The 19833-nt window shown below is 42.0% G+C and overlaps 1 protein-coding gene across 9 annotated transcripts in view; it reads left to right on the top strand.

Moving 5' to 3' along the window:
• LOC126869967 (colorectal mutant cancer protein) overlaps nt 1-19833 on the top strand; it is a 58838-nt gene that overhangs the window by 27795 nt on the left and 11210 nt on the right. Inside the window, exons 1-2 of one of the 9 annotated variants that reach the window (XM_050627218.1) lie at nt 3790-3935; nt 16498-17043. The exons of 2 other annotated variants lie outside the window; for them this stretch is intronic. In XM_050627218.1, coding sequence (XP_050483175.1) covers nt 16750-17043 — 294 coding nt within the window. In that variant the 5' untranslated portion in view covers nt 3790-3935; nt 16498-16749. Of the gene's footprint in view, nt 1-3789; nt 4016-4218; nt 4274-15835; nt 17044-19833 lie in introns of those variants that run through there. 6 more of the 9 variants (XM_050627215.1, XM_050627216.1, XM_050627217.1 and 3 more) reach the window with 6 other exon arrangements.

Here is a 19833-nt window from a genome sequence, read left to right as displayed (position 1 = left end):
CAATACGACGACCTTCCTCCCGTAAACACGAATCTATTTTATTCAAAGTTTTCAGGATCGTTGCCAGCTCGTTCTTGTAGTTTCATTTCTGATACTGTCACTTGCATTCTGTTTGTATTGCTTGTAATGCCATATCGACGTATTCTACGGTAGAAAATTTATATGGCATCGTGAATAGTAATTGAATCACTGAACTGAAATTGACAGCTTGAAACCAAGAGTCGGACGACGGACTGATGTAAGTGTTGTAAACATTCTGCTGTTTCCACGTGCCTTGTATCTTGTGCCACGCTTGAGCAAGGTAAACAACAATTACCTCGGAAACGAATCAAACAAGATCCATAGTGTATATGAGTTTTTTCTTCAGAATGACTTACCAAACATACTGGTAAAGTTATTCGGTTTCCTCTTGGAACGCTCTGTTTATTTATTTCATTACTATGGAGTTTCATTTAGAATTTAGCGTACTCTAACGTTATAAATATCGTTATAGCTTTGCATTAAAATAACTCATGACACGATCTTACTAATCTCCGATTAAATCGAATTTATATTTATTGTACAGCGGTACAATTTTCAGAAAATTACGAAACAAAAATTCGATTTTGCGAAATTGTCGAGGCGTATTTCCTTAGACGCCTATCGATATCGAGCCACAGAAAATGGAATTTGAATCTGTTATTCCCACGAGCAGCTTGGATCAAACGGAAAGTAAACGTTTCTTTTCTGTCTACCTGCAACTGGCGGAGGACAGCGTTAATTGAGAAATTAGCGAAGTTAATTAAGAAGCCACACCCGGTCTATCCTAATTGCACTAATACTATACCTATCCTAACCCAGACAGCTAGCCCCTTTTTTCCTTAATTCGAACCATTCCCCGCCGAGAATTTCCGCAATCTCGCGAACCTCCGCCCGCAATTTGCATATCTTTGCGAAGTTTTCTGTTCTAGAAATCTGAATCGATGTTCGTTCTTGCTCGTTCCCATTCTATTTTATCGGTCTGCTGAAACTTCACGACTAAAATCCGAATTTTCCCAACGAGCAAGGACGATCCATTTCCTAATGGAACGATGAACCGTTACTCGGATTGTTTAGCAGGCCCGACAGGTGGACAAATATTACGAACTGGCAAACAGGTGTGGCGTACGTCATTAAAGGACAGTTATCGTGCACAAATACTCACGACAAGATATTTACAGAATGGAGAAAAGTTTGGGAAATTTTGGATTACTGGTGGGAAAGTTAATATTAGTTTTTGATAAATACTAAGAAAGTCGATTTCAAAATGGTCATGCGATAGCGGATAGAGGAAAGTTTAAAATTGCTAAGTTATTTGTTCGTGTACATTCTGACACATGACACTGACAGTTTTTATACAAATTTCTTCCATCATGTTGCTGACAGTCATCTATTCTGGAATATACATATATTGCTAAACTGTGAATATTTATGCAAATTCATATTTCTGTGAATATATATTACTTATAAGATGGAACCTGACCAGAAAATTGTTTTATCTGTTAAATATCGTAAACGATATTGTACTTCGGATAGTATATATATCTTTTTTTCACTATGTATGTATTTTTGCATTTTGGAATCTGATAAATGCAAAAGTTCGCAGCCTACATGCTACATTTATTCGCCACTCTTGTCACGTATGATTCTGTTTTGTGAAATTCTGGTATTTTTCTACCACTTTCTGTATCTCCACAGCGATGGACAAATGGAAGTTTAAAAATTGTTGCACTATGAATTTTAATATCTTTCGTACCATACTAATATTATATACCGTATTGGTAACAGTCATCTTATGCATCCTATATATTATATTTCTTCGTTGCTCCTATCAAATATAAATCCATTTTGCGACATTCTAACGTTTTTATATTCCTTATTTTATAAACTTTCTTTTGTCGCGTACTCTATATTTACACTTCCGTTTGTCGTCTACTGTATCACAGTTTGAAATTGCAGGGATCGTTTATCACGTGGATCTCGACGTCTCTCGCAATTAGAGAGTCCAGCGAAATTCTCGTGATCTTACCTGTCTTCCGTAATCGCTGCAATATCACGTCGCGTTCCTTCGTAATCATGTCAGATACAAGTTCCACATCGTTTGCCTTTAAACGGCGATCGTTCGCAACCAGAGGATCACTCTTAATGGAATCGTTTCGACCCGATCCCGTCCCTGTTTCTATTAATCGGGCAGAGTCATTAGTCGACAGACACGCCGGTGATTTTCACACTTCCTGGCAATAAATAATCCAGCGTCAATGGCGCGGAGTGCCGCACAATAAACGATCGCGGTTTCGCTATCGATAAGAAGGTCCGTAAAGGTCTTCGAACAGTCGTAAATTGTCCCGCCCATGAATCGTAAAGCTCCATAAAGCGTATAAATCACGCGGCACTCGCATTATAAAGCGTTTCGAATACGCGATCCACCGATGGTGTTACGATGTTTCGTGCAATTAAAACTGCTGCTCATGTTGACGATGGATCGCGTCCGTTTCGATGCGCCGGGAATTGACTTCGCCACCCGGAATGCCGATAAGACGAATGGAAAGGCACGCTCTTACGTGGGACGTAATAACCCACGCGGCGACTTGCCTCAAACACACAGTGATATTCGAACAAAGATATTCGAACACTCGTGCAAACCTTTTATGAATATTCCGTTTGTATTACGCGAAACATTTTGGAATTTCATTAGCGGCGTAACGAGGCTCGACCATCGTTGTTATTATATTTTTCTACCTTTACGTTCCCCATAAACGGATAAACATCGTCAATTTATTCACGACTGAACTCGACTGCATAAGATTAGACGTTTTAGTCATTTATCCCTCGTTCGTCCCCTCTGGGTCGAGTAATTTAAACAATACAGTTGCTCACGAACGTGTTCGAACACTCGTAGAAAACCCTTATGAATAATTTCTGTGTATTATGCTTCCACATTTTCGAGTTTCATCATCGCTTCGCATGAAACTCGACTATACCGATTATTACGTTTTTCCACATCTACGTTTCCCATAAACCTATGAACATATTCGATCTACAGCGGTCACGAAAAGTATTTGACACCGTTGTGTTTAGCATTCGTTAGTGATTTCATACAACTACGAAAATTTACTACTATGAAAATGAAATATAGAGCCTGATAAAAGCAGCGTTTCTTTGTAGTCGTCGTATTTATGACGTAGACTCGACCGTATAAAATTCGTCGTTTTAGTCGTTTATCCTCTGCGTTGCTGAAACACATAAAGGAGAGTCTACAAACATCCCGTCACGAACTTATTGTACGACCTGATACTTCTTAGTATTTGGTTCAAGGAAACTCTAGCCTTCCATTTCCTTCCCACCTCCCTATATCTGCACGACCGTTTCATCGATTATGCTCGATCGATGTAGCTGGTAAACCATGCACCACGAGATAAGACACAGCAAGAAAGCTTCGTCCCTCGGCCTTGAACAAAGCACCCTGTCACGCTTATAGACAGATCGGAAGGGGATGGAACAGATCGTGGCGGGCGATATCCGGCTCTTCTCGTGCGCTCTGCTTCGATTGTACTCGACAAGGGGGTGGCGAGTACAGGCTACTTACTTTTTATCGGCTGCAATAACCGCGGCGTGAAGTATCGGGCTGTGTAACGCGACAATTGGAGCAAGCGAGACGACCAGAATCGGAGCTTTCGGTGCAACGAGCCGTAAGATCGGCGAGGCTCGGCGTCGCTCGGACGCCCTCGGCTGTGGCTTGGTGAAATGCGCCAAGGGTGTGGGAGAATCGGTGGCTCAGTCCGTCACCGTGCGTTCCGCCTAGCGTAGTGGCCGGTCGCTGCTCCGAGTAACCGATTTTGCGTGCGCTACCGATCCTCTTCGTTATCTTCATCGACGCGCGTGTCTTCTTCGACCATGTTCGTTCTCGTGTGATACTGGTGCAGTGACCTATTTCCGATTCTTTCGCAGCTGCATTGGAGAACCGTACAAGTAGCGATCGGTAGGGTTGTACTTACGGGTAAATGAGAATTGTACTCGAGGAATGTTCTCTTTACCCACTTGCACGACAGGAATAATTTATGAAAAATGTTTACGAACATTTGGAGATAGGGTCACGATTTACAGTTTGGTATTAACACTTTGTTGCCGAGCAACGTAGAAATACGTTTTTCGTTTACAAATACGGATTTGTATCACCCCTCGTTTGTTCCTGTTTCTGGTCGAATTTAGCTCAATCGTTAACGTAGGATTGTTAGGATCGAGTAGATCGGCAAAGGTAAATAATTTAGTCTGCGGCAACTGCCCGTTGCCGATCTATGCGAAAAATAGTAGCAAGATATCGGATCTGCATCGTATCTAGTTTTACACTAAAGGCATATGGTTTAGGTAATATACCTGGCTGAGTTATAATGATGTAACGATTCAATGTAACAATCTGATTGTTCGAAATTATCAAAATTATATGCTTTTAATATAAATCTAGATACTGCAGATGTACCTAATATTGTAGCATCTTTTTGCCAAGCTACTATTGTTGCATACTGTAGTATCTAAGTACTACTTTGCTCTAATCGCAACAATTAAATTACTTAAATTATCCGCCTTTAAAGATAGACTTAATAGGTCATAATTGGTCAATAGGTGTTAATAATTAGATGTTTCAAATATGCTGCTGTATTTTGTTGCTATTTTGCGCAAAGATCGATGACGATCGTAGCCGCGATTGTTGAGGCTGGCGCAGGCTAAGTCTTCGTTTATGTAGAGCGCAGCGAAGACGGCCGACCTCGTGAGGACAATCGATGCAAAAGCAATTACGCCGCTAACGTGAATTGCACTGCGGTATACTTCGCGTTATCTTCCATGCACCGTATATTCTGTCTCGGAGTGGTCCTCTTCATCCCTGTCCACCTCCCCCAACGATACACCAATATGTACATATACATGTACGAAATTCTTTCTTCGATACGCCGCATAATAGGAAACTAAAACTGTTTATCGATACAGAACTGTCTATCGATTCAACCGCAATTGGTTTCATTTCTATTTTTTCTGGGGTACGTGCGATTTACGCGTATCGTTTATATTCCACTGCGGTTCGAACTCGATACAGTTCGATGTTATCTATCGGGACAACGAGTGATCGATGCTTCTTATCGTTGGTTTGTTACATCGTGTCGCAAGCTAGCTTAGTATGGTCACGCCAGTGAGTGTAGAAAATGGGTTGGTCGCTCTTCTAGGTTTCCTTAGCGGATTGTAATTAGGATGAAGGATGTGCGAAAGACGGAGACGGGAATTGAAAGTAATCATGTCGCGTCAGGGACTCGAGTTTATCGTAACAAGCGGTCTTCTTTATTCCAGCAATGCTGTTTCCCTCGCGAGCCTCTGAGGAGAATCTATACAGGATGTTCCGTATAATCATAGAACGAATAATCGGCAAGGGGGTGGTTCTACGTGACAAATTAAACAGAAAATATAGAATAAAATGTGCTCTCAAAGATCTTATTCTATGTTGCTCGTATTTTTTCGCATAAAAATCACCACCCGCGGCTGATTATTACTGGGACGGTCTGTGTAGTTAATGCACAACGTTTCCTTCTATATTCTAGATTTTAGACTTTCGCGATAGCTTAGGCGACATATTTGTGGTCCCTCGGGTCTCCGTCGTATTTTTAATAATACATTGCGCTCTGTTCCAACGTCTCGTAAATATTCCAGTTCACGTCTTCAGGGCAAACCTGAAAAAAGGACGAAACAAAGCGCAACGTATTAATAAGAACACGATTGAAACCCAAAGTATAAGAAATACGTTTTCTTCCGTAGTACAAAGGATTATTTACGATCCGCAATGATATCCAAGCTGGCTTTTTTTTAGGCTGTCCCGTACCATGTAGATTCGTCACGTGGCCAGTTGATCGATTTAATAAGACGATACGGCAGCGAACCGTTAACGGTGTACTTGGCTAATGAAAACCGGGTCATTATTCACCGATCACCGGTTTACCTTAACGGGTGACAATTTACATTAGCTAATGGACCGATTTACGGTCAGCCCCGTGACGTATCGACGCGCAGTCCGCATCGCAAAATCGGAGGGAATCGCGTAAATTTCGAGGACGTGTCGTAGTTGATATCGATTGGTTGGGAACGAACGTGGGTCCAGACGGTACATCATCCGCTAACGAGATCCACGAACGGCGAAAAAACCTGTCTTCTCGTGTGATCGTGGAAAGGGTAACTGGCCTTTACCCCTGTCTCGCCTCTCGTCGATCGACCGAACGGCTCGTAATTCAGAATAATGGCATTCCAATACGACTCAGTGTGCAAATACTTTTTATAGACAGCGCATTCTCTCAATGATACCTGATGTTTCCAAAAGGTGTTGAAAACCTTGTTCCATTTTATAATAAATTACTTCGACGTTTTGTACAACAAATTTTAAATGTCCGTACAAGTAAAATTCGAATGGTTTCGAATGCAGAAAACGGACAAGCCACGCAATGGAATCCTTGCTTCGGATTTATTTACTTGAAAACTTGTCCTTTAGAGATTGTCTAGCTATTTAGTATCCGAACATCTTGAGATAAAAGCTCACGACGTTCGCCTAGCTGCGTTTGAAGATCCGCGACGTTTCGTTTAAAGATCGTCTAGCAGTGAAATTTAATAACTCGTTAGAGAAGCGACAGAGTTGCCGAACCGATTCGAGATCGATATTTTTCCGACTTTCGGTTGCTAACGCGGGTCATAGCAAGTAGTATAGGTGCCGCTCTAGCCAGACAGAGAATGGCTGGCGCCAGGAAGCCGACAAAATGCGAGACACGAGCTTAATAGAAATTAAATGAATCGTATTGTTTTCCAAAGTACGGTAGACCATGGTGCACCCAGGTTTTTGGAGCGTTGCCAGCAAAGTTCGTATGGCGAAACGCGAGAAAAGAGACAGGTGGGACAAAGAACGTAGCGACACGCGCGTGTGGGATGCACCGGTCTCGAGTCGTTATTTTTTTGAATGGAACTTGTACGTGTCATTCCTCGTGCCGTCAAGCCACGCTCTCCAGTCGTCTAACAAATTGCACTTGATCCAAGAACACGACCACGAGCTCGGACTCGTTGATATCGCCGCACGTACGATACTTTATCCGTTTTTGATGCCGCAGATCGAGTTGGATGAAGCAAGTTTTTAATAGACCGCTCTAGAACTTTGTCAGGGATATTACTCGGATACGTCGTCGGTTTTTTAATTTAACTAGACAAACGTCAGCAGCTTCTATCGCCGGACGTTCTCAGAACGTACGTTTACGAAATAGTTAGGTAATCTTTAAATGAAAAATCATTTATTTTTAAGCAGTTAGTCGATGTTTCATTATTCGTCATTATTGTATTATAAGAGGGAGAAATTTTTCATTCTGTATATAGTATATTCAGCATATTATATAGTATATTATAATATATATGGTATATTGAGTTTTGGAGTAGATTATTTATCTTATTAACACGACAGTGTAAGCGTATCGCGATAGCATCGTTCATGTGTATACTCGTGTGTTTCTCTGTAATCGGCCTATCAATTACGTCCCAAATGTCTCTAATTTTCTGTCGTGCTCCCCTTATTTTGTCCCCTTTTCAATATACCATTGTTTCTTTCTCCTGAACCGTATACGTGGTCGCAGATAGAGTGGCAATCGTTAAACGGCTTGTTGAGTAACACGCAAAAACGACTGGCGCCATCCTCGTATCCCGTTTGATTTGCAGATCGCCCAAGTTCTTCTCTGGACGCTGTTTATTCGACGATGCACGTCGCCCGCTTAATGTTTACCACGTGTTGCCGAGCGATGCATGAACATTTGCATGAAGCCTGAACGAACGATGCACATATTTATCTAAACGTTTGCGTGTCAATGCATCGTTGACTCTCATAAATCAGACACTCGCGCTTTTCTTTGTCGTTCGTATTGCGTGTATGTTCATCGAGACCATGATTTTATCGAGTTTATGTTTTCAATAATTCATTGACTGGATTTTTTTCGACACCGAGCGAGCATCATCGAAAATTGGGTCACTTCGCGCGACGAGGCACGAACGTTTGGTTTCTCTTTCGGACAACTTTTTCCTCGCTTCAGTGCTTTTTATTCTCCGTGTGTAATAGGTGGAAGTGACACAGCGAGGTCGTAAAATTTGTTAGTGATTAAAATTTATAACTTTTGGTAACAAGTAATTTAAAATGTATCGGGAATTACTCGTTCACATTTGCTCATTTTGTTAAGCGAATGTGACAAAATGTGTCCCGTAAATACATTTCATAATGTCATCTCACAACATATGAATACATTCGGACAGGCGTAAAAGATGAACGAATTTATTATTCGATCCAATATGACAGCAAACTTTATTTATTAATCGCTATGATGTTATTAGTACATCTTTATAATTTTTGTTTTACAATTATGTTTCTAGTGAAATTTCAAATGATTTATATAAATACGCGTTAAGTGTTCAAATATTTTCGCAAACCACTGTATGTACATTAGACACATTGTAGTTGGAAGAGTAAAGTTCCTGCACGTGGCCTAATTCGACGGCAAAGAACTGTACAAGTTGACTCTATTCGGTCCAATTCTTTCCGGATATCCATTTATTCTACTTTAAGCAGGTTTAATAGTACTTATTCTAATTTAACCTTCGCTTAGCCGTATGACATAGCTCGCGATTATGGGGACGTTCTCTCAGCCATTGCCACGAGTGTAACATACCTTCACGGTATCGTTACAGTGGTACACGACATCCATGTTTCCTCGCAGGTGTTTAGCGAAGTTTGAGTATTCAGAGCGTCGCGAGACGTTATCTTCCTTGCTCCATTCTTCGTTCCCCTGCGGCTTCGTTCACAATATTAGCGTAATCACCGAGCTCTTTCATTCATCATTCCCGCCTCCACCTTTCAATTTTTACATCGCGTCGTCGCGCGCGCGTTTTCATTTCTTTTCTTGCGTCGCGCCACTGCGAGTTTCGCGCTTTTGTTTCTCTCCGTGCTGGCAAAGAAAACAGACGAAAGGAAAGAAAAAGAAACATTGCTCGCTGCATTCCGGGGCAACGATTTCAGGGATCGGTAACGAGTTTAACGAACTGGCTTCCTCGCGAGGCATCCCTTCCGCGTTCCTGCTGTTCCACCGACCGGCGATTCTCTCCCGTCGTACACACGCTACCCTTACCGCTTGGTTCGTCAAGAAAAACACCGGCCAAGTCCTACTGAGACGCTCATCATGCCCACGGAATTAAGCGATCCGCTGTAACGACACCTTTTTATATCGCTGACGAGCGAGCTTTATGCCTCGACCTTTCGCGAACGATATTTCTTATTTTCTCTTTTTTTTTATTTTTTCGATTTGAAGAATATAACGGTGCATGCCATTTCCTATCTTACACTGTATTTGTAATTTAGAATGAAGTATTGCGTCCTAATGCTTGTCGCTCAAGTGTCTAGGACAATTATTATCATACCAGCTTAGAAATTGGAAAAAATTACGTGTATATCAAAGACACCAAGAAATAGCATCTGTATGACGAAGAAGGTACATACTACTGACATATTAACGAATTTATGATCGAGACATGCGTGGATTTAAAAATTTCTAATCTACACCCAATACGAAAATTTGATTAAAAATAGATTCCCTAAGACATTCGAGCCGTAGCGTACAGTGCCGAAAGGCGTAAAAATGGAAGAAGAAAACCCGACTGATATATGTTACAGCCTAATGCAATCCTGTTTGAAATTTTCCAATATCATCATTAGAAGCACAGATACATGTAATTGCCATTACTCTGCTAACGATGCGCTTTCCGATATGATCTTCTTCGTGTTATCTTCCAATGAATGCGAAAAACTCAGGTTCTCAGGTACGCCGTACTCGATTACCAGAACGTAATTCACGATAGTTAATCACGCGTTTAAAAAGCTGTCTCGGCGCGTAGCTGGCGTAGGCTATCGTGCTCCATAGCTGGAAACGTTTCTTGAAACGCGGCTCGACGCGAGTACAGAGAGCAGTAATGTCGAGTGACATTTACGTTTTAACGACATTTCGTAAATCTGCCCGGCGATTAACTCGTAAATTAACGGTCGCAATTGGCCGCGTTCAGCTAGCGCGAGCGCGCGCGCCTTAGTAATGATCGCCAACAGACGTTTAATGGTATTACAAAGCGTCAAGCGGTATGTAACCGCGGCGTTTATACGCTTCGCGGTGGAAAAACGTGGCCGTAAAAGCGGTGTTAAACCATCGAGGATAAGAGGATCGTATCGACACGGGGCGCGAGCAACGCGTTTCTGTACTCTGTCCGAACTTTATTGCACGGGATCGTAACCTGAATTGCTCGACCGCGACAAAGTCAACAGACACCGGCGACGGGAATACGTTCGCGCTACCTAGCAAGCTACGCCAACGTTATCTTCGATAGTTTCGCAAATGCGCTATTCTCTGGAAAAATGTCGCTCTTAACGGACACGTTAGCGCGGAGATAACATATCTGGAAAGTCAAACTTCGAGCTGTACTTCGCAATGTTTATCCTCGTGCGAATCACGTCATTCCTCGAACAAGTTTCTCGGTCAAAAATTCTTTCATGGTCGTTGGAACTTGTGCCGAGGACATTCGAAGGTCGTGTTAAGGCCGTTCGAAACTCATCACAAGGTTGCGTACAAGACGTTTGAAGTCAAAGCCGTCCTAAGTCACTCGAGGCACGATCAATGTCATCTTCGGAGTATTTGAAGTTTGTCCAAGGTCGTTTCGAGCGTATCTTAGCATCATTCGAGGCTATATCAAAGTTTCCCAAGAATGTACGTTTCAAAGTCGTTCGATGTTTACTTTGGCTCGTTTGATTCTACACGAACCAAGGTTATCACAAAGAATATCTCCGATACTGATTTCTTTCTGACAAAATTTCACGCATAATCCGTGATCTTAATCCTTAGCAGATGCATAGCTTAACTTTGGTTCTTAAAAAGACCAATAAGCACGTAGCATTGAAAGTACGTGACGTTCACGCAGTTCCGAATTAGCGAGAATAATCCTCGTGCATCATCGTGTAACGACTGATGCCAATGAATTCAGATTGTCTACGTGAGACAGCCAGCCTGCACGTGCTAATTACTCATACAATATATACCCACGTAGACCTTACTTCACCCTTGGCACGCCAACATCAGGGTGATACTGACCTACGGGAGCCTTTCGCGTGAATCATGCCACGATTATTTTTATCCACAGCTGGGACCACAGTTAAATCCATATCTCTTCGTAATCGGCTATATTTTCGAATTATTGTCCGTTCTAAAGTGAGTTATTAAAGCGAGAAACGAGATAAAAACTAATTTTACCAGAAACCTATCTCTACTTATCGCGACAAGTCGTTCCATTCGTGCAAAGAACGCAATACGCATCGTTCTGTTATGTCTTGCGTCAATGTACGATTGTTTCGTCTGTCTCTCGATCTCTTTTTCTCTGTCTTTTAACTAACAAATAAATAATCGGCTATCGAATACGAATACTTTGTCGTGTTTTTGTTCTGTGGTCTTCGAGTAAAATTTGTCGAAGCTCCCCAACAACTAAAATCAAAACGAGTCAATGTCGTGCCACCGATGGCTGATAACATGTTTCCGTATAGAAGTAGCCAGATACAGCTAAATAACAGTCCCCACTGGAAAGACAATTCTTCCCTTTTAAGAACTCGATGTTAATTAATAATCAAGATAGGGATCTCATTGCGACTTATAAGAGAACGCGTGAGTCAACGAGACAAATTCGCGATAAACATGCGCGGCATATTTGGTAAAGAAAGAGCGAGAGAAAGGGGGAAAGGGTGGTGACGTTAAAAAGGGAAGGGTCTTCGTTTGGCGTCAGCATAATGTAAATGTCCCCTGGATACGCTGCGACGATAGACGATAAGCTAATCCATTCAAGGTAACGCGCAGCTGTTAAAACTCGCTGCCTCTCGCTTTTTCCCTCCACTACTTTCGCTTTTTTCGCTCGTCATCCGCCTTTTTTCACGTTATTTGAACTGTTACGTTGCACGTTAATGGATCAAGGGATCGCACAACTACAACTTATCATTTGATATACTTCGTAAGAAATATAATCGTCTAGTCCGGTATTCCGTTTATGACTTTATAAACCAACATAGATTATTCCTTCGAATCGCAACTTCAGATTTGGATTGTCAAGAAAAAAGTGAAACGCTAAATGTATATATATATATATGAACGTTTAATTTTGAAAGAAAGTTTATGTATATTAATGATCCTACAGCGGAACGTTCCCATATGTGATCGTCCAGGCAACTGTTTCAAAGATACCATATCTTTAAAATATTTTCTTAATCGTATCAGACAGAAATAAAACTATTTTAACTCTTCACTCGTGAATGTAGTTTTTTTAATCATTAATTAATAAAGAGGAGCGTTAAACTGCTTCCTGAGCGCAACGGGTTAATAAGGATCGTTGAAGCATAGCAAAATGAGAATGAGAGAAGCAAAAAGGTTGGTGATTCGGATTCGTTTAGCGTGTGCACGGATCTCATTACGGCCGATACTCGATAGAAAACTATAACGCTTGGTATTTAACAGATTTCGTAATGGACTTTTTCTACCTGTACCGTATCAGCCAGAAGTTTGTAGAGCGGCTGTGTAATTGAATCTAAATTATAAACACGATCTACCGCCGATTTCGCGTATCATTAATTTTCAACTGGATCGCGGATACTGACCGCAACAGTGCAGAATCACACGGGATCGGTCTTTTTCCGCAAAAAGTCTCGACCAACAAGCGAGCGCTTCCATAATTGGTATCCGCCGACGCTACTCCTCCTGACCATCTCTACTAAATTCGCAACGCGGTTTTCTCGGCATACCGCGCGGTCGCGTCGCCTTGACTAATTAACTCGTTTAATTAACGCTGCTGCCCGCCCCATGCTCCGACCAGCAACGCGGAATTTCGACGTTTTTCACGAATTATGCGAATTATATTTGTCATCGTAGCTTCTTATCGATGAATTATCGATTATTAGAATATACATCGGAATTACAAATGTATAACAATGGCAAGTTGAAGTAGGATTTTTCGAGCCAGCCAGGCTTCGACGGTTTAAAATTCAAGCTTGGACGTTGGATTGGACATCGATCTTTAATTTACGTTATTGCGTTTCATAGTATCCGAGACAATAACGTTACATTGGTGTCTTCTTGTAGTAATGTCTTTGATTTAATAAGAAAAGAACGAGGTCACATTGCGTACTTTTAGGTTCAAGAGGAAATAGTAAGAGAAATGGAAATACGAGAAATAATCCTACTATAGGATTACGAGAAAGTTAATTGGATCAAGCATGGATTTTAGACGTACGTAAATGAAAAAAGATATTTTAAGAATGTTAGGTCTTAGACGGTATTAAATACATAAATAAATAAATTTACTTCGAACATACAGCGAGCGTCTTTTTAATTTACTGTCGTTTATATCATGTTCTCGTGACAAGTGAAGTTATGGGAGTAAATCGTTCGTTTCGTGAAAAATGAAACATCAATCGCGTACTTGCGCAAAGAAGTTAAGAAATTAACAGAGAATGAACCTGATCAGTTTGGCTTCCGCGAGGCGACACGGCACATTCAATAAAAAATTAGTCCAGTACTTACGTATCGCGACAAATTTTTAAATTTATTGCCAAAAGCAAAGACTCCATTGTAATTTCGTTGTTCTTCGTTTCCATCTTATTTCGAGTCATTAGAATGTTCCTGAATTCGGCTATGAGACGACATCGATAAGGATCATACAAGATAACAACGCTGATAAGGATTAATCGCGGATCAGAGTAGAATTCCGTAATCGCAGCCGCGTTGATCGCATTGGCTCGGCGTAAAAACTAATTGCTGGCGGCAATAAGGGTCTCGTTAGGCCCGAGACAGAAATCCCCGCCCCCTTTCTCGCGTCTCATAATTGCCAGTCGAGCAATTAATTTATTTCGCTGCTGCGGCCGTTTCGCGACGCGTTCTCGTCCCGCCACGATCTCGTCGAGTATCGATAGACACTAGCGGAGCAATTAAGCTTTCTAAATCGATGGCTACACGCTAACCAGCGATACACGCGAACCTTTGCAAACTGGCCATTGAATAGGCAACCTTGCCAGTTATGTAAAATGAGAGCGATCGATACGATAAAAATCTAGGTAAATTCCAAATGCAGAAAATTCCTCTGAATATAATTGGTTTTCGTTTCACTACTCGTTTTTTCGACGCTGTTCAATTTGTATTGTTCGTATGCAAGTAGACCAGTTGGCTTTCTCTTTTTCGTTAAAGTGGCGATAAAAATGCAGTGATACGTACGTTCGGTGTTGAACAAACAGAACCGTTTTAACTAGGTTAATGATGAGATTCTTATTCAATTGGAAATACATATTCAATCAGGCCGGCTATTATGGCTTACGTAGCCTGTTTAAATTCGTATTGATCATAAATAAATACATGTATAAACATAGGATTAAATTATGCACAGACATAATGAGACTTAAATATATATTAATTTGGTAATTTAGATACGAACGTAGCAATTTAACACGTTCGCTGCGGATTCCACTTTCATTCTCTGTGATAATCTATGCTAACGAACAATTTTCATACGATACCGATCTCTATATCGTGAAACTTTACATATACGTTTTTACTATGAATTGTCAAAAGATACTTTTTCATAATTTCGAGATTTTCCGTTCATGTTGCAAAACATTCTAATCAATAGCATGTATACTACGTAAATTATGTACGTATAACTTAAAGGTATGTGTTGGCTCGAATGCGTGATTCGTATACAGTGAATGTGTCAAAGATATCGTCAACACTGTCGATATTGCTATTATTAGGCATTTAATTATTTGCGAAGGCCAACGATCGTATTATCTCGAGGAAAGAAGAAATGCTATGTAGGGCATTGCAGCTAAGAGGAACGGTATTTTAAACAACAATTACTTCGTTAAGCATTTGGGTTAATCAACTTTTGTTCTCAAAGCCTCGATTCTGTAAGTAACTGAGCGAGCAACCGAGTCAAACAGTTCAAAATAGTTGAAACCTGCAGCGACGAATGCAGAAATAGTAATTCGGTAATAATAGCAGCGATTATTAGAGAGGCGTCGTTTTAGCGACGAACCAGCGGTCGACTACGGCGGGCAAATGTCGAAACGCATCGTTGAAAACGTAACGAACTGCCTGTGGTAGAGTGCATCGAAGGCCAACGTTGACCAGGCCACTAATGATAAGTTAACGAGCAGGCGGAATGGCATGCTCGTTAAACACGTTGAAAATGTAAAAACTTGAGCCGGTAAATCTCACGCCATTAAACGTTCAGCGGCGGTGCTCAAGCATTTCCGCGATTTCGATGGCTAAATCAGCGTGTGTCGGGTGAACACTCTGCACACGGGCCGCAGCAATGAGCGCGGCACGTGCCAAAGCGGAAAAATCTCAGAACGAATTATAATTAGTGACTAGGATTTTTGCGTTTCACGCTCTAAATTGGAATCGCGTTCAGACTATGCTTTCCCCCTTTTCTCAAATGCACCGCTGCTCTGGCCTCTGACGTGTTCCGTCGACCATGTCGAGCCGCGAAACGTCTGAAAACTAGTTTTCTCCAGAAGATAGTATATTCACATCGGCAGAAAGATCTTTCTGTTTTTTGTGAACAAAGCTGATAGTGCGAATCCAATGCTGATATCTTGAGAAATCAAAAGAATGCTAGGATATTTCAAGTAGGAGGAACAGCATCCTGGACAGTAATTAATCAACAATTTGTTGTTAGTTCGTTGGGTTAATCTATTGTTGTTTCAAAAGCCTCGATCGAGTGACTGTTGCGAGCAGCCGAGTGAAACAGTTGGCGGTTCATTGTCGAACCTTGAACGACGAAAGTACAAGTAGGAATTCGGTAGAAATACCTGCGACTATTACAGAGAGGCGTCGTTCGCGTCATTTGTCAACGAATCATCGGATTGTGACGCGAAATTCATTTACGTTGTCGTCCGTACAAGTTCGATCATTTTGGTTAATTTATAACAACACCGTTGGAATTTGGGCGAAATTATACAAATTATCGATGAGATAACTGAAATAAATTAGAAACGACGCTTAACAGATTCTTATTTTTATGCAACGATCCAACATGATCGATCGTTGCTTTGTATCGTTGCTCTTATCCGCCCTCCCCAGCTTCTTTCGCTCGGATGGAAGCAATACTTTCGCTCCCCGATTGCTTTGTCTTCGGACAAGGAGAATTAATCATAGACAGGAATGAAATACATAGTTGCTGCTTGCTAAGGACTCCATGTCTGGTAATCTAATTACAACGCGGAAAAATCCAGCCCGATTCCATTACCGATCGCTACGATGTCGCAATATCGCGCCGCTGGTCACTCCATCGTCGCATTGCTTCGCGTAATCGAGCGTGACGAAGAGACTGTCGCGTGAATAACCCGTGCAGTGCTTTCAGCGTGAACGCGAACGACCGAAGCGGAAGTGCAGAGAAGAAATATCACCGACGAACGATATCATTGGCAATAATCGCTGTACTGGTTTCACGAGCAGCGAGAAACGTGAAAAACGTTCGGGTGATTTGTTCACCGACCGAATGGAAGATGCTACAGTGAGGAAAAATTAAGTGAAAGCATCGAGAGACATCGTGGCGGGTTTCGCCGTGGCCGTGAACAATGGCTCCGCGGAGCCGGCTTACTACGTGGACCGAATGCACCAACAAAGAGTGCAAGTACAACAGCAACATTATCAACAGACGACGAGATACAACGTACAGCCGAGTCACGTCTCTGCCCCGGGCAAAGAGATCCTCGAAACACCGCGAAGGGATCTGGTTTACGTTCATTGCGCTACCACCGAGGACGAGGATGCCGAGGAGGAGGAAGAGGAACCGAAAGGATTAACCAGGTCTAGGTCGTGGCTCTGCTGCCCTGGTGATCGTAGCAACGATAGAACCGTGCCGATACAGGTCGAAGCTAGTCACAGGGAGAAACAGCAGGAGTCAGTAAGTTGGAATAGCGAACGAATTTCTAACTTTTTAACGCTTTAACTCTTTCAAACTCTGTAGACGTTTGATAAAACTTTGCGAATAGAAACGTACTTCTTATAAACAAGGTTTTTATAAGGAAAGACATAGTACAATGAAATTAGGTCGAGTCTTGTCGAGGAGGATTATGTACGTATCGTTTGTGTCTGTGTCAATGACTTGCGAAAGTTTATATATATACGCTGCTTCAAAAGGGTGAAAGGGTTAAAGTTCAATCTATATAGAAGCGTTATCATTAAGAGTAACTTGTGTACATATAAGAAGCGTAATTCGCGTTCGCTCGCGAATCTTCAATCAAACTCAATGAACAAGCAATAAAACACGTAGCAAATTCGCGCCAGTTCACGATGACAGCTGTTCGAACAATAATTCATGACCTACTCGATCTTCTCTCGTGTTAAAGTCCACCAGACGCGATTCTTCTCCGTCGTCCAAGCGTTGTCGTTCTTTTAAATCGATCGTTGCTTCTTAGCCAGAGTCATCTTCACCTACGTGGAAAGTAAACGAATTGAGAGAATTGATCATGGTTCCCAACTTCTAGGGCGCGCTGTACATTGGAATTCGAGATTGACCGATCATGGAATAAATTCTCAAGTTTATCCCGGTATCGATTAAAGAACTGGAATAAACGAATGGCAGGAGAGCGTGAAGAAGAGGTGGCGAAACTCGATGGCGCGTCATCGAGGCCGCTAACGAAACGCGGAACAAGCTTACCGCCAGAGGCGAAGAGCATTCCGACATCCGATAATGGAGTTCCGTAATTTTTGCCGGTGTCGTATTCGATTCAAAAGCCGAGTACACGCCGAGAATGGGATCGAATCTGCCTCTCAGGAACAGGACGATGTTTCTGTCCTTCCGGTTCCCTTCCTACCACCTTTTCCCCCTTCTGCCCCCTTTTTCTCTCTATATTCACCGCGAAACGACTCGTTCATTTTTTATCCCTCTCTCGTCTTCTCTCGTTCTCCACGCGTCACGTTTACGTCGTCTCTTCCTCTCGTCTTCCCCCTCTTTATTCGAACAGTCAACCCCATCTATTTATCTGAATCCGTTCGTCTGGCGTTGTCTTTGCCCGTCTCATCCCTCCGTCTGTCTCCCCGTAAGCTTATGCAGAATCGAGTACTACCCTTTAAACTTTAATCCGGCAGGAATAGAGCGGCGGACGACGAGCCGCAGCTAACCAACCGGACGATCGATTTCACAGAGGAATTTCAAATAAACTTTCGCTCCCGTAATTTCGTTTGCCCCGCTCTGACACCTCCGACCAGGCTCCCGACGCTTCTGTCCGATACCATATTTTCCGTCAAATCACCGGTCCGGACTACGCCGTCTGTCTGTCGTTGCTGATTTCCCTCTTCCTAGTTCGCCATGTTTGGGCGAACGCTTACTTGGTAGAACGGGTCGATCGGTTCTTCTGCGCCAGTGCTTTCTCACTTTCTTCGCGTGTAACCACAGCGTTTTCGTGCTGGACTCGTTTGCTTGAAAACGCACGCCTCCTATCGGAGCTTCGTAAAAGGTTTCGGGCTTCGTAAATCAAAAATTTTCTCTCGTATTTGCGTAATTCGTCGTTACGCTGGAAATTTACATGTAATACGAGAGATAAGAACGCATAGGAGACATTTAATCCCAGAGAAAGATATAATTTGTATGATAATATATTACTAAGTTGCTGGTGCTTATGCAAATTCGTGTTTTTATAAACGTAATTAAAGAAACGGGTATGTAAATGGGTTTCATACGTTTTTCCATACTATCTGCGTTTTTACGATTTTCAATTCCCTATAAATACATCAAACACGCGCATATTACGTGTCATAAATAACGACGCGTATTATACGTATCGTATTAATCGGAAGATTCTGTCGTTTGCGCTCTTTGTAAAGAAAAAGAGCCAGTTGCTTCGACCAAAATCTCTATGCGACTAGTCTTTAATACGATACGATCTTTTAATATGATACGATTCGTTATTGTATCTCGCTGTTTAGAGACGTTTTGTAAACATTCGACAGCTCCTCATCTGTCTATCCAAAGAAGACTCTCTGTTACAAAGTTATCTATGATCCGTATACGTGTGCTTCATAGGTGTTATCTATAGATACGATAGGTATTCATATTAAATGCGATATCTAAAATATACAAAACTATTACGATCGCGTCGTATCGATCTCGCTTTCAACCTTGTTAAACCGAACCATAACAGTGAAACTAATCTAATTCATTAATAAACTCGAGAATACGTTTCCTGTTACCCTTCTACGCAACATGTTCTCAAAAATTGTATCGTGACGAGCGGATTAGTTCCGCTACGCGGAAACACATCGTCGAAAGCAGTCCACTCCACGCGTGGAAAGAAGACGGAGATGTCATTTTGCAGGCAACGTCCTTGCATCGAGGTAGAATAGACGTGTCTGTGGGTTACCTCTTTTGTCCCAGCGGTCACAAAAGGACCGTTTGAAACGGTGTGCTCACCCCTTAAAGCCGGTTCGTCTTCGTCCAACGAACTCCCCCGGTGGATCAAAAACGAATAACGTTGCTCGTCCCTTTTGACGACCAGACAAAGAGAAGAAAAAAGGTCACGGGGGCTTGGTCAAGGAATTTACCATCTCGAAAGGGGACACCTACTTGACCCCTTTAGCGGATTAACGGCAGGATTCATTGGAAAAATCTTGTTACGAGCAATCGGTGCTCGGTGATCTCATTACGAGCTCGCTGAATCGAGCTTCGATGCACAAAGTGACAAACATTGTTTCC

This window comes from Bombus huntii, chromosome 10 (genome assembly GCF_024542735.1).
Source record: "Bombus huntii isolate Logan2020A chromosome 10, iyBomHunt1.1, whole genome shotgun sequence".
In the NCBI taxonomy this organism is placed as follows: Eukaryota; Metazoa; Arthropoda; class Insecta; order Hymenoptera; family Apidae; genus Bombus; species Bombus huntii.
This window is presented reverse-complemented; position numbering and strand designations above follow the sequence as displayed.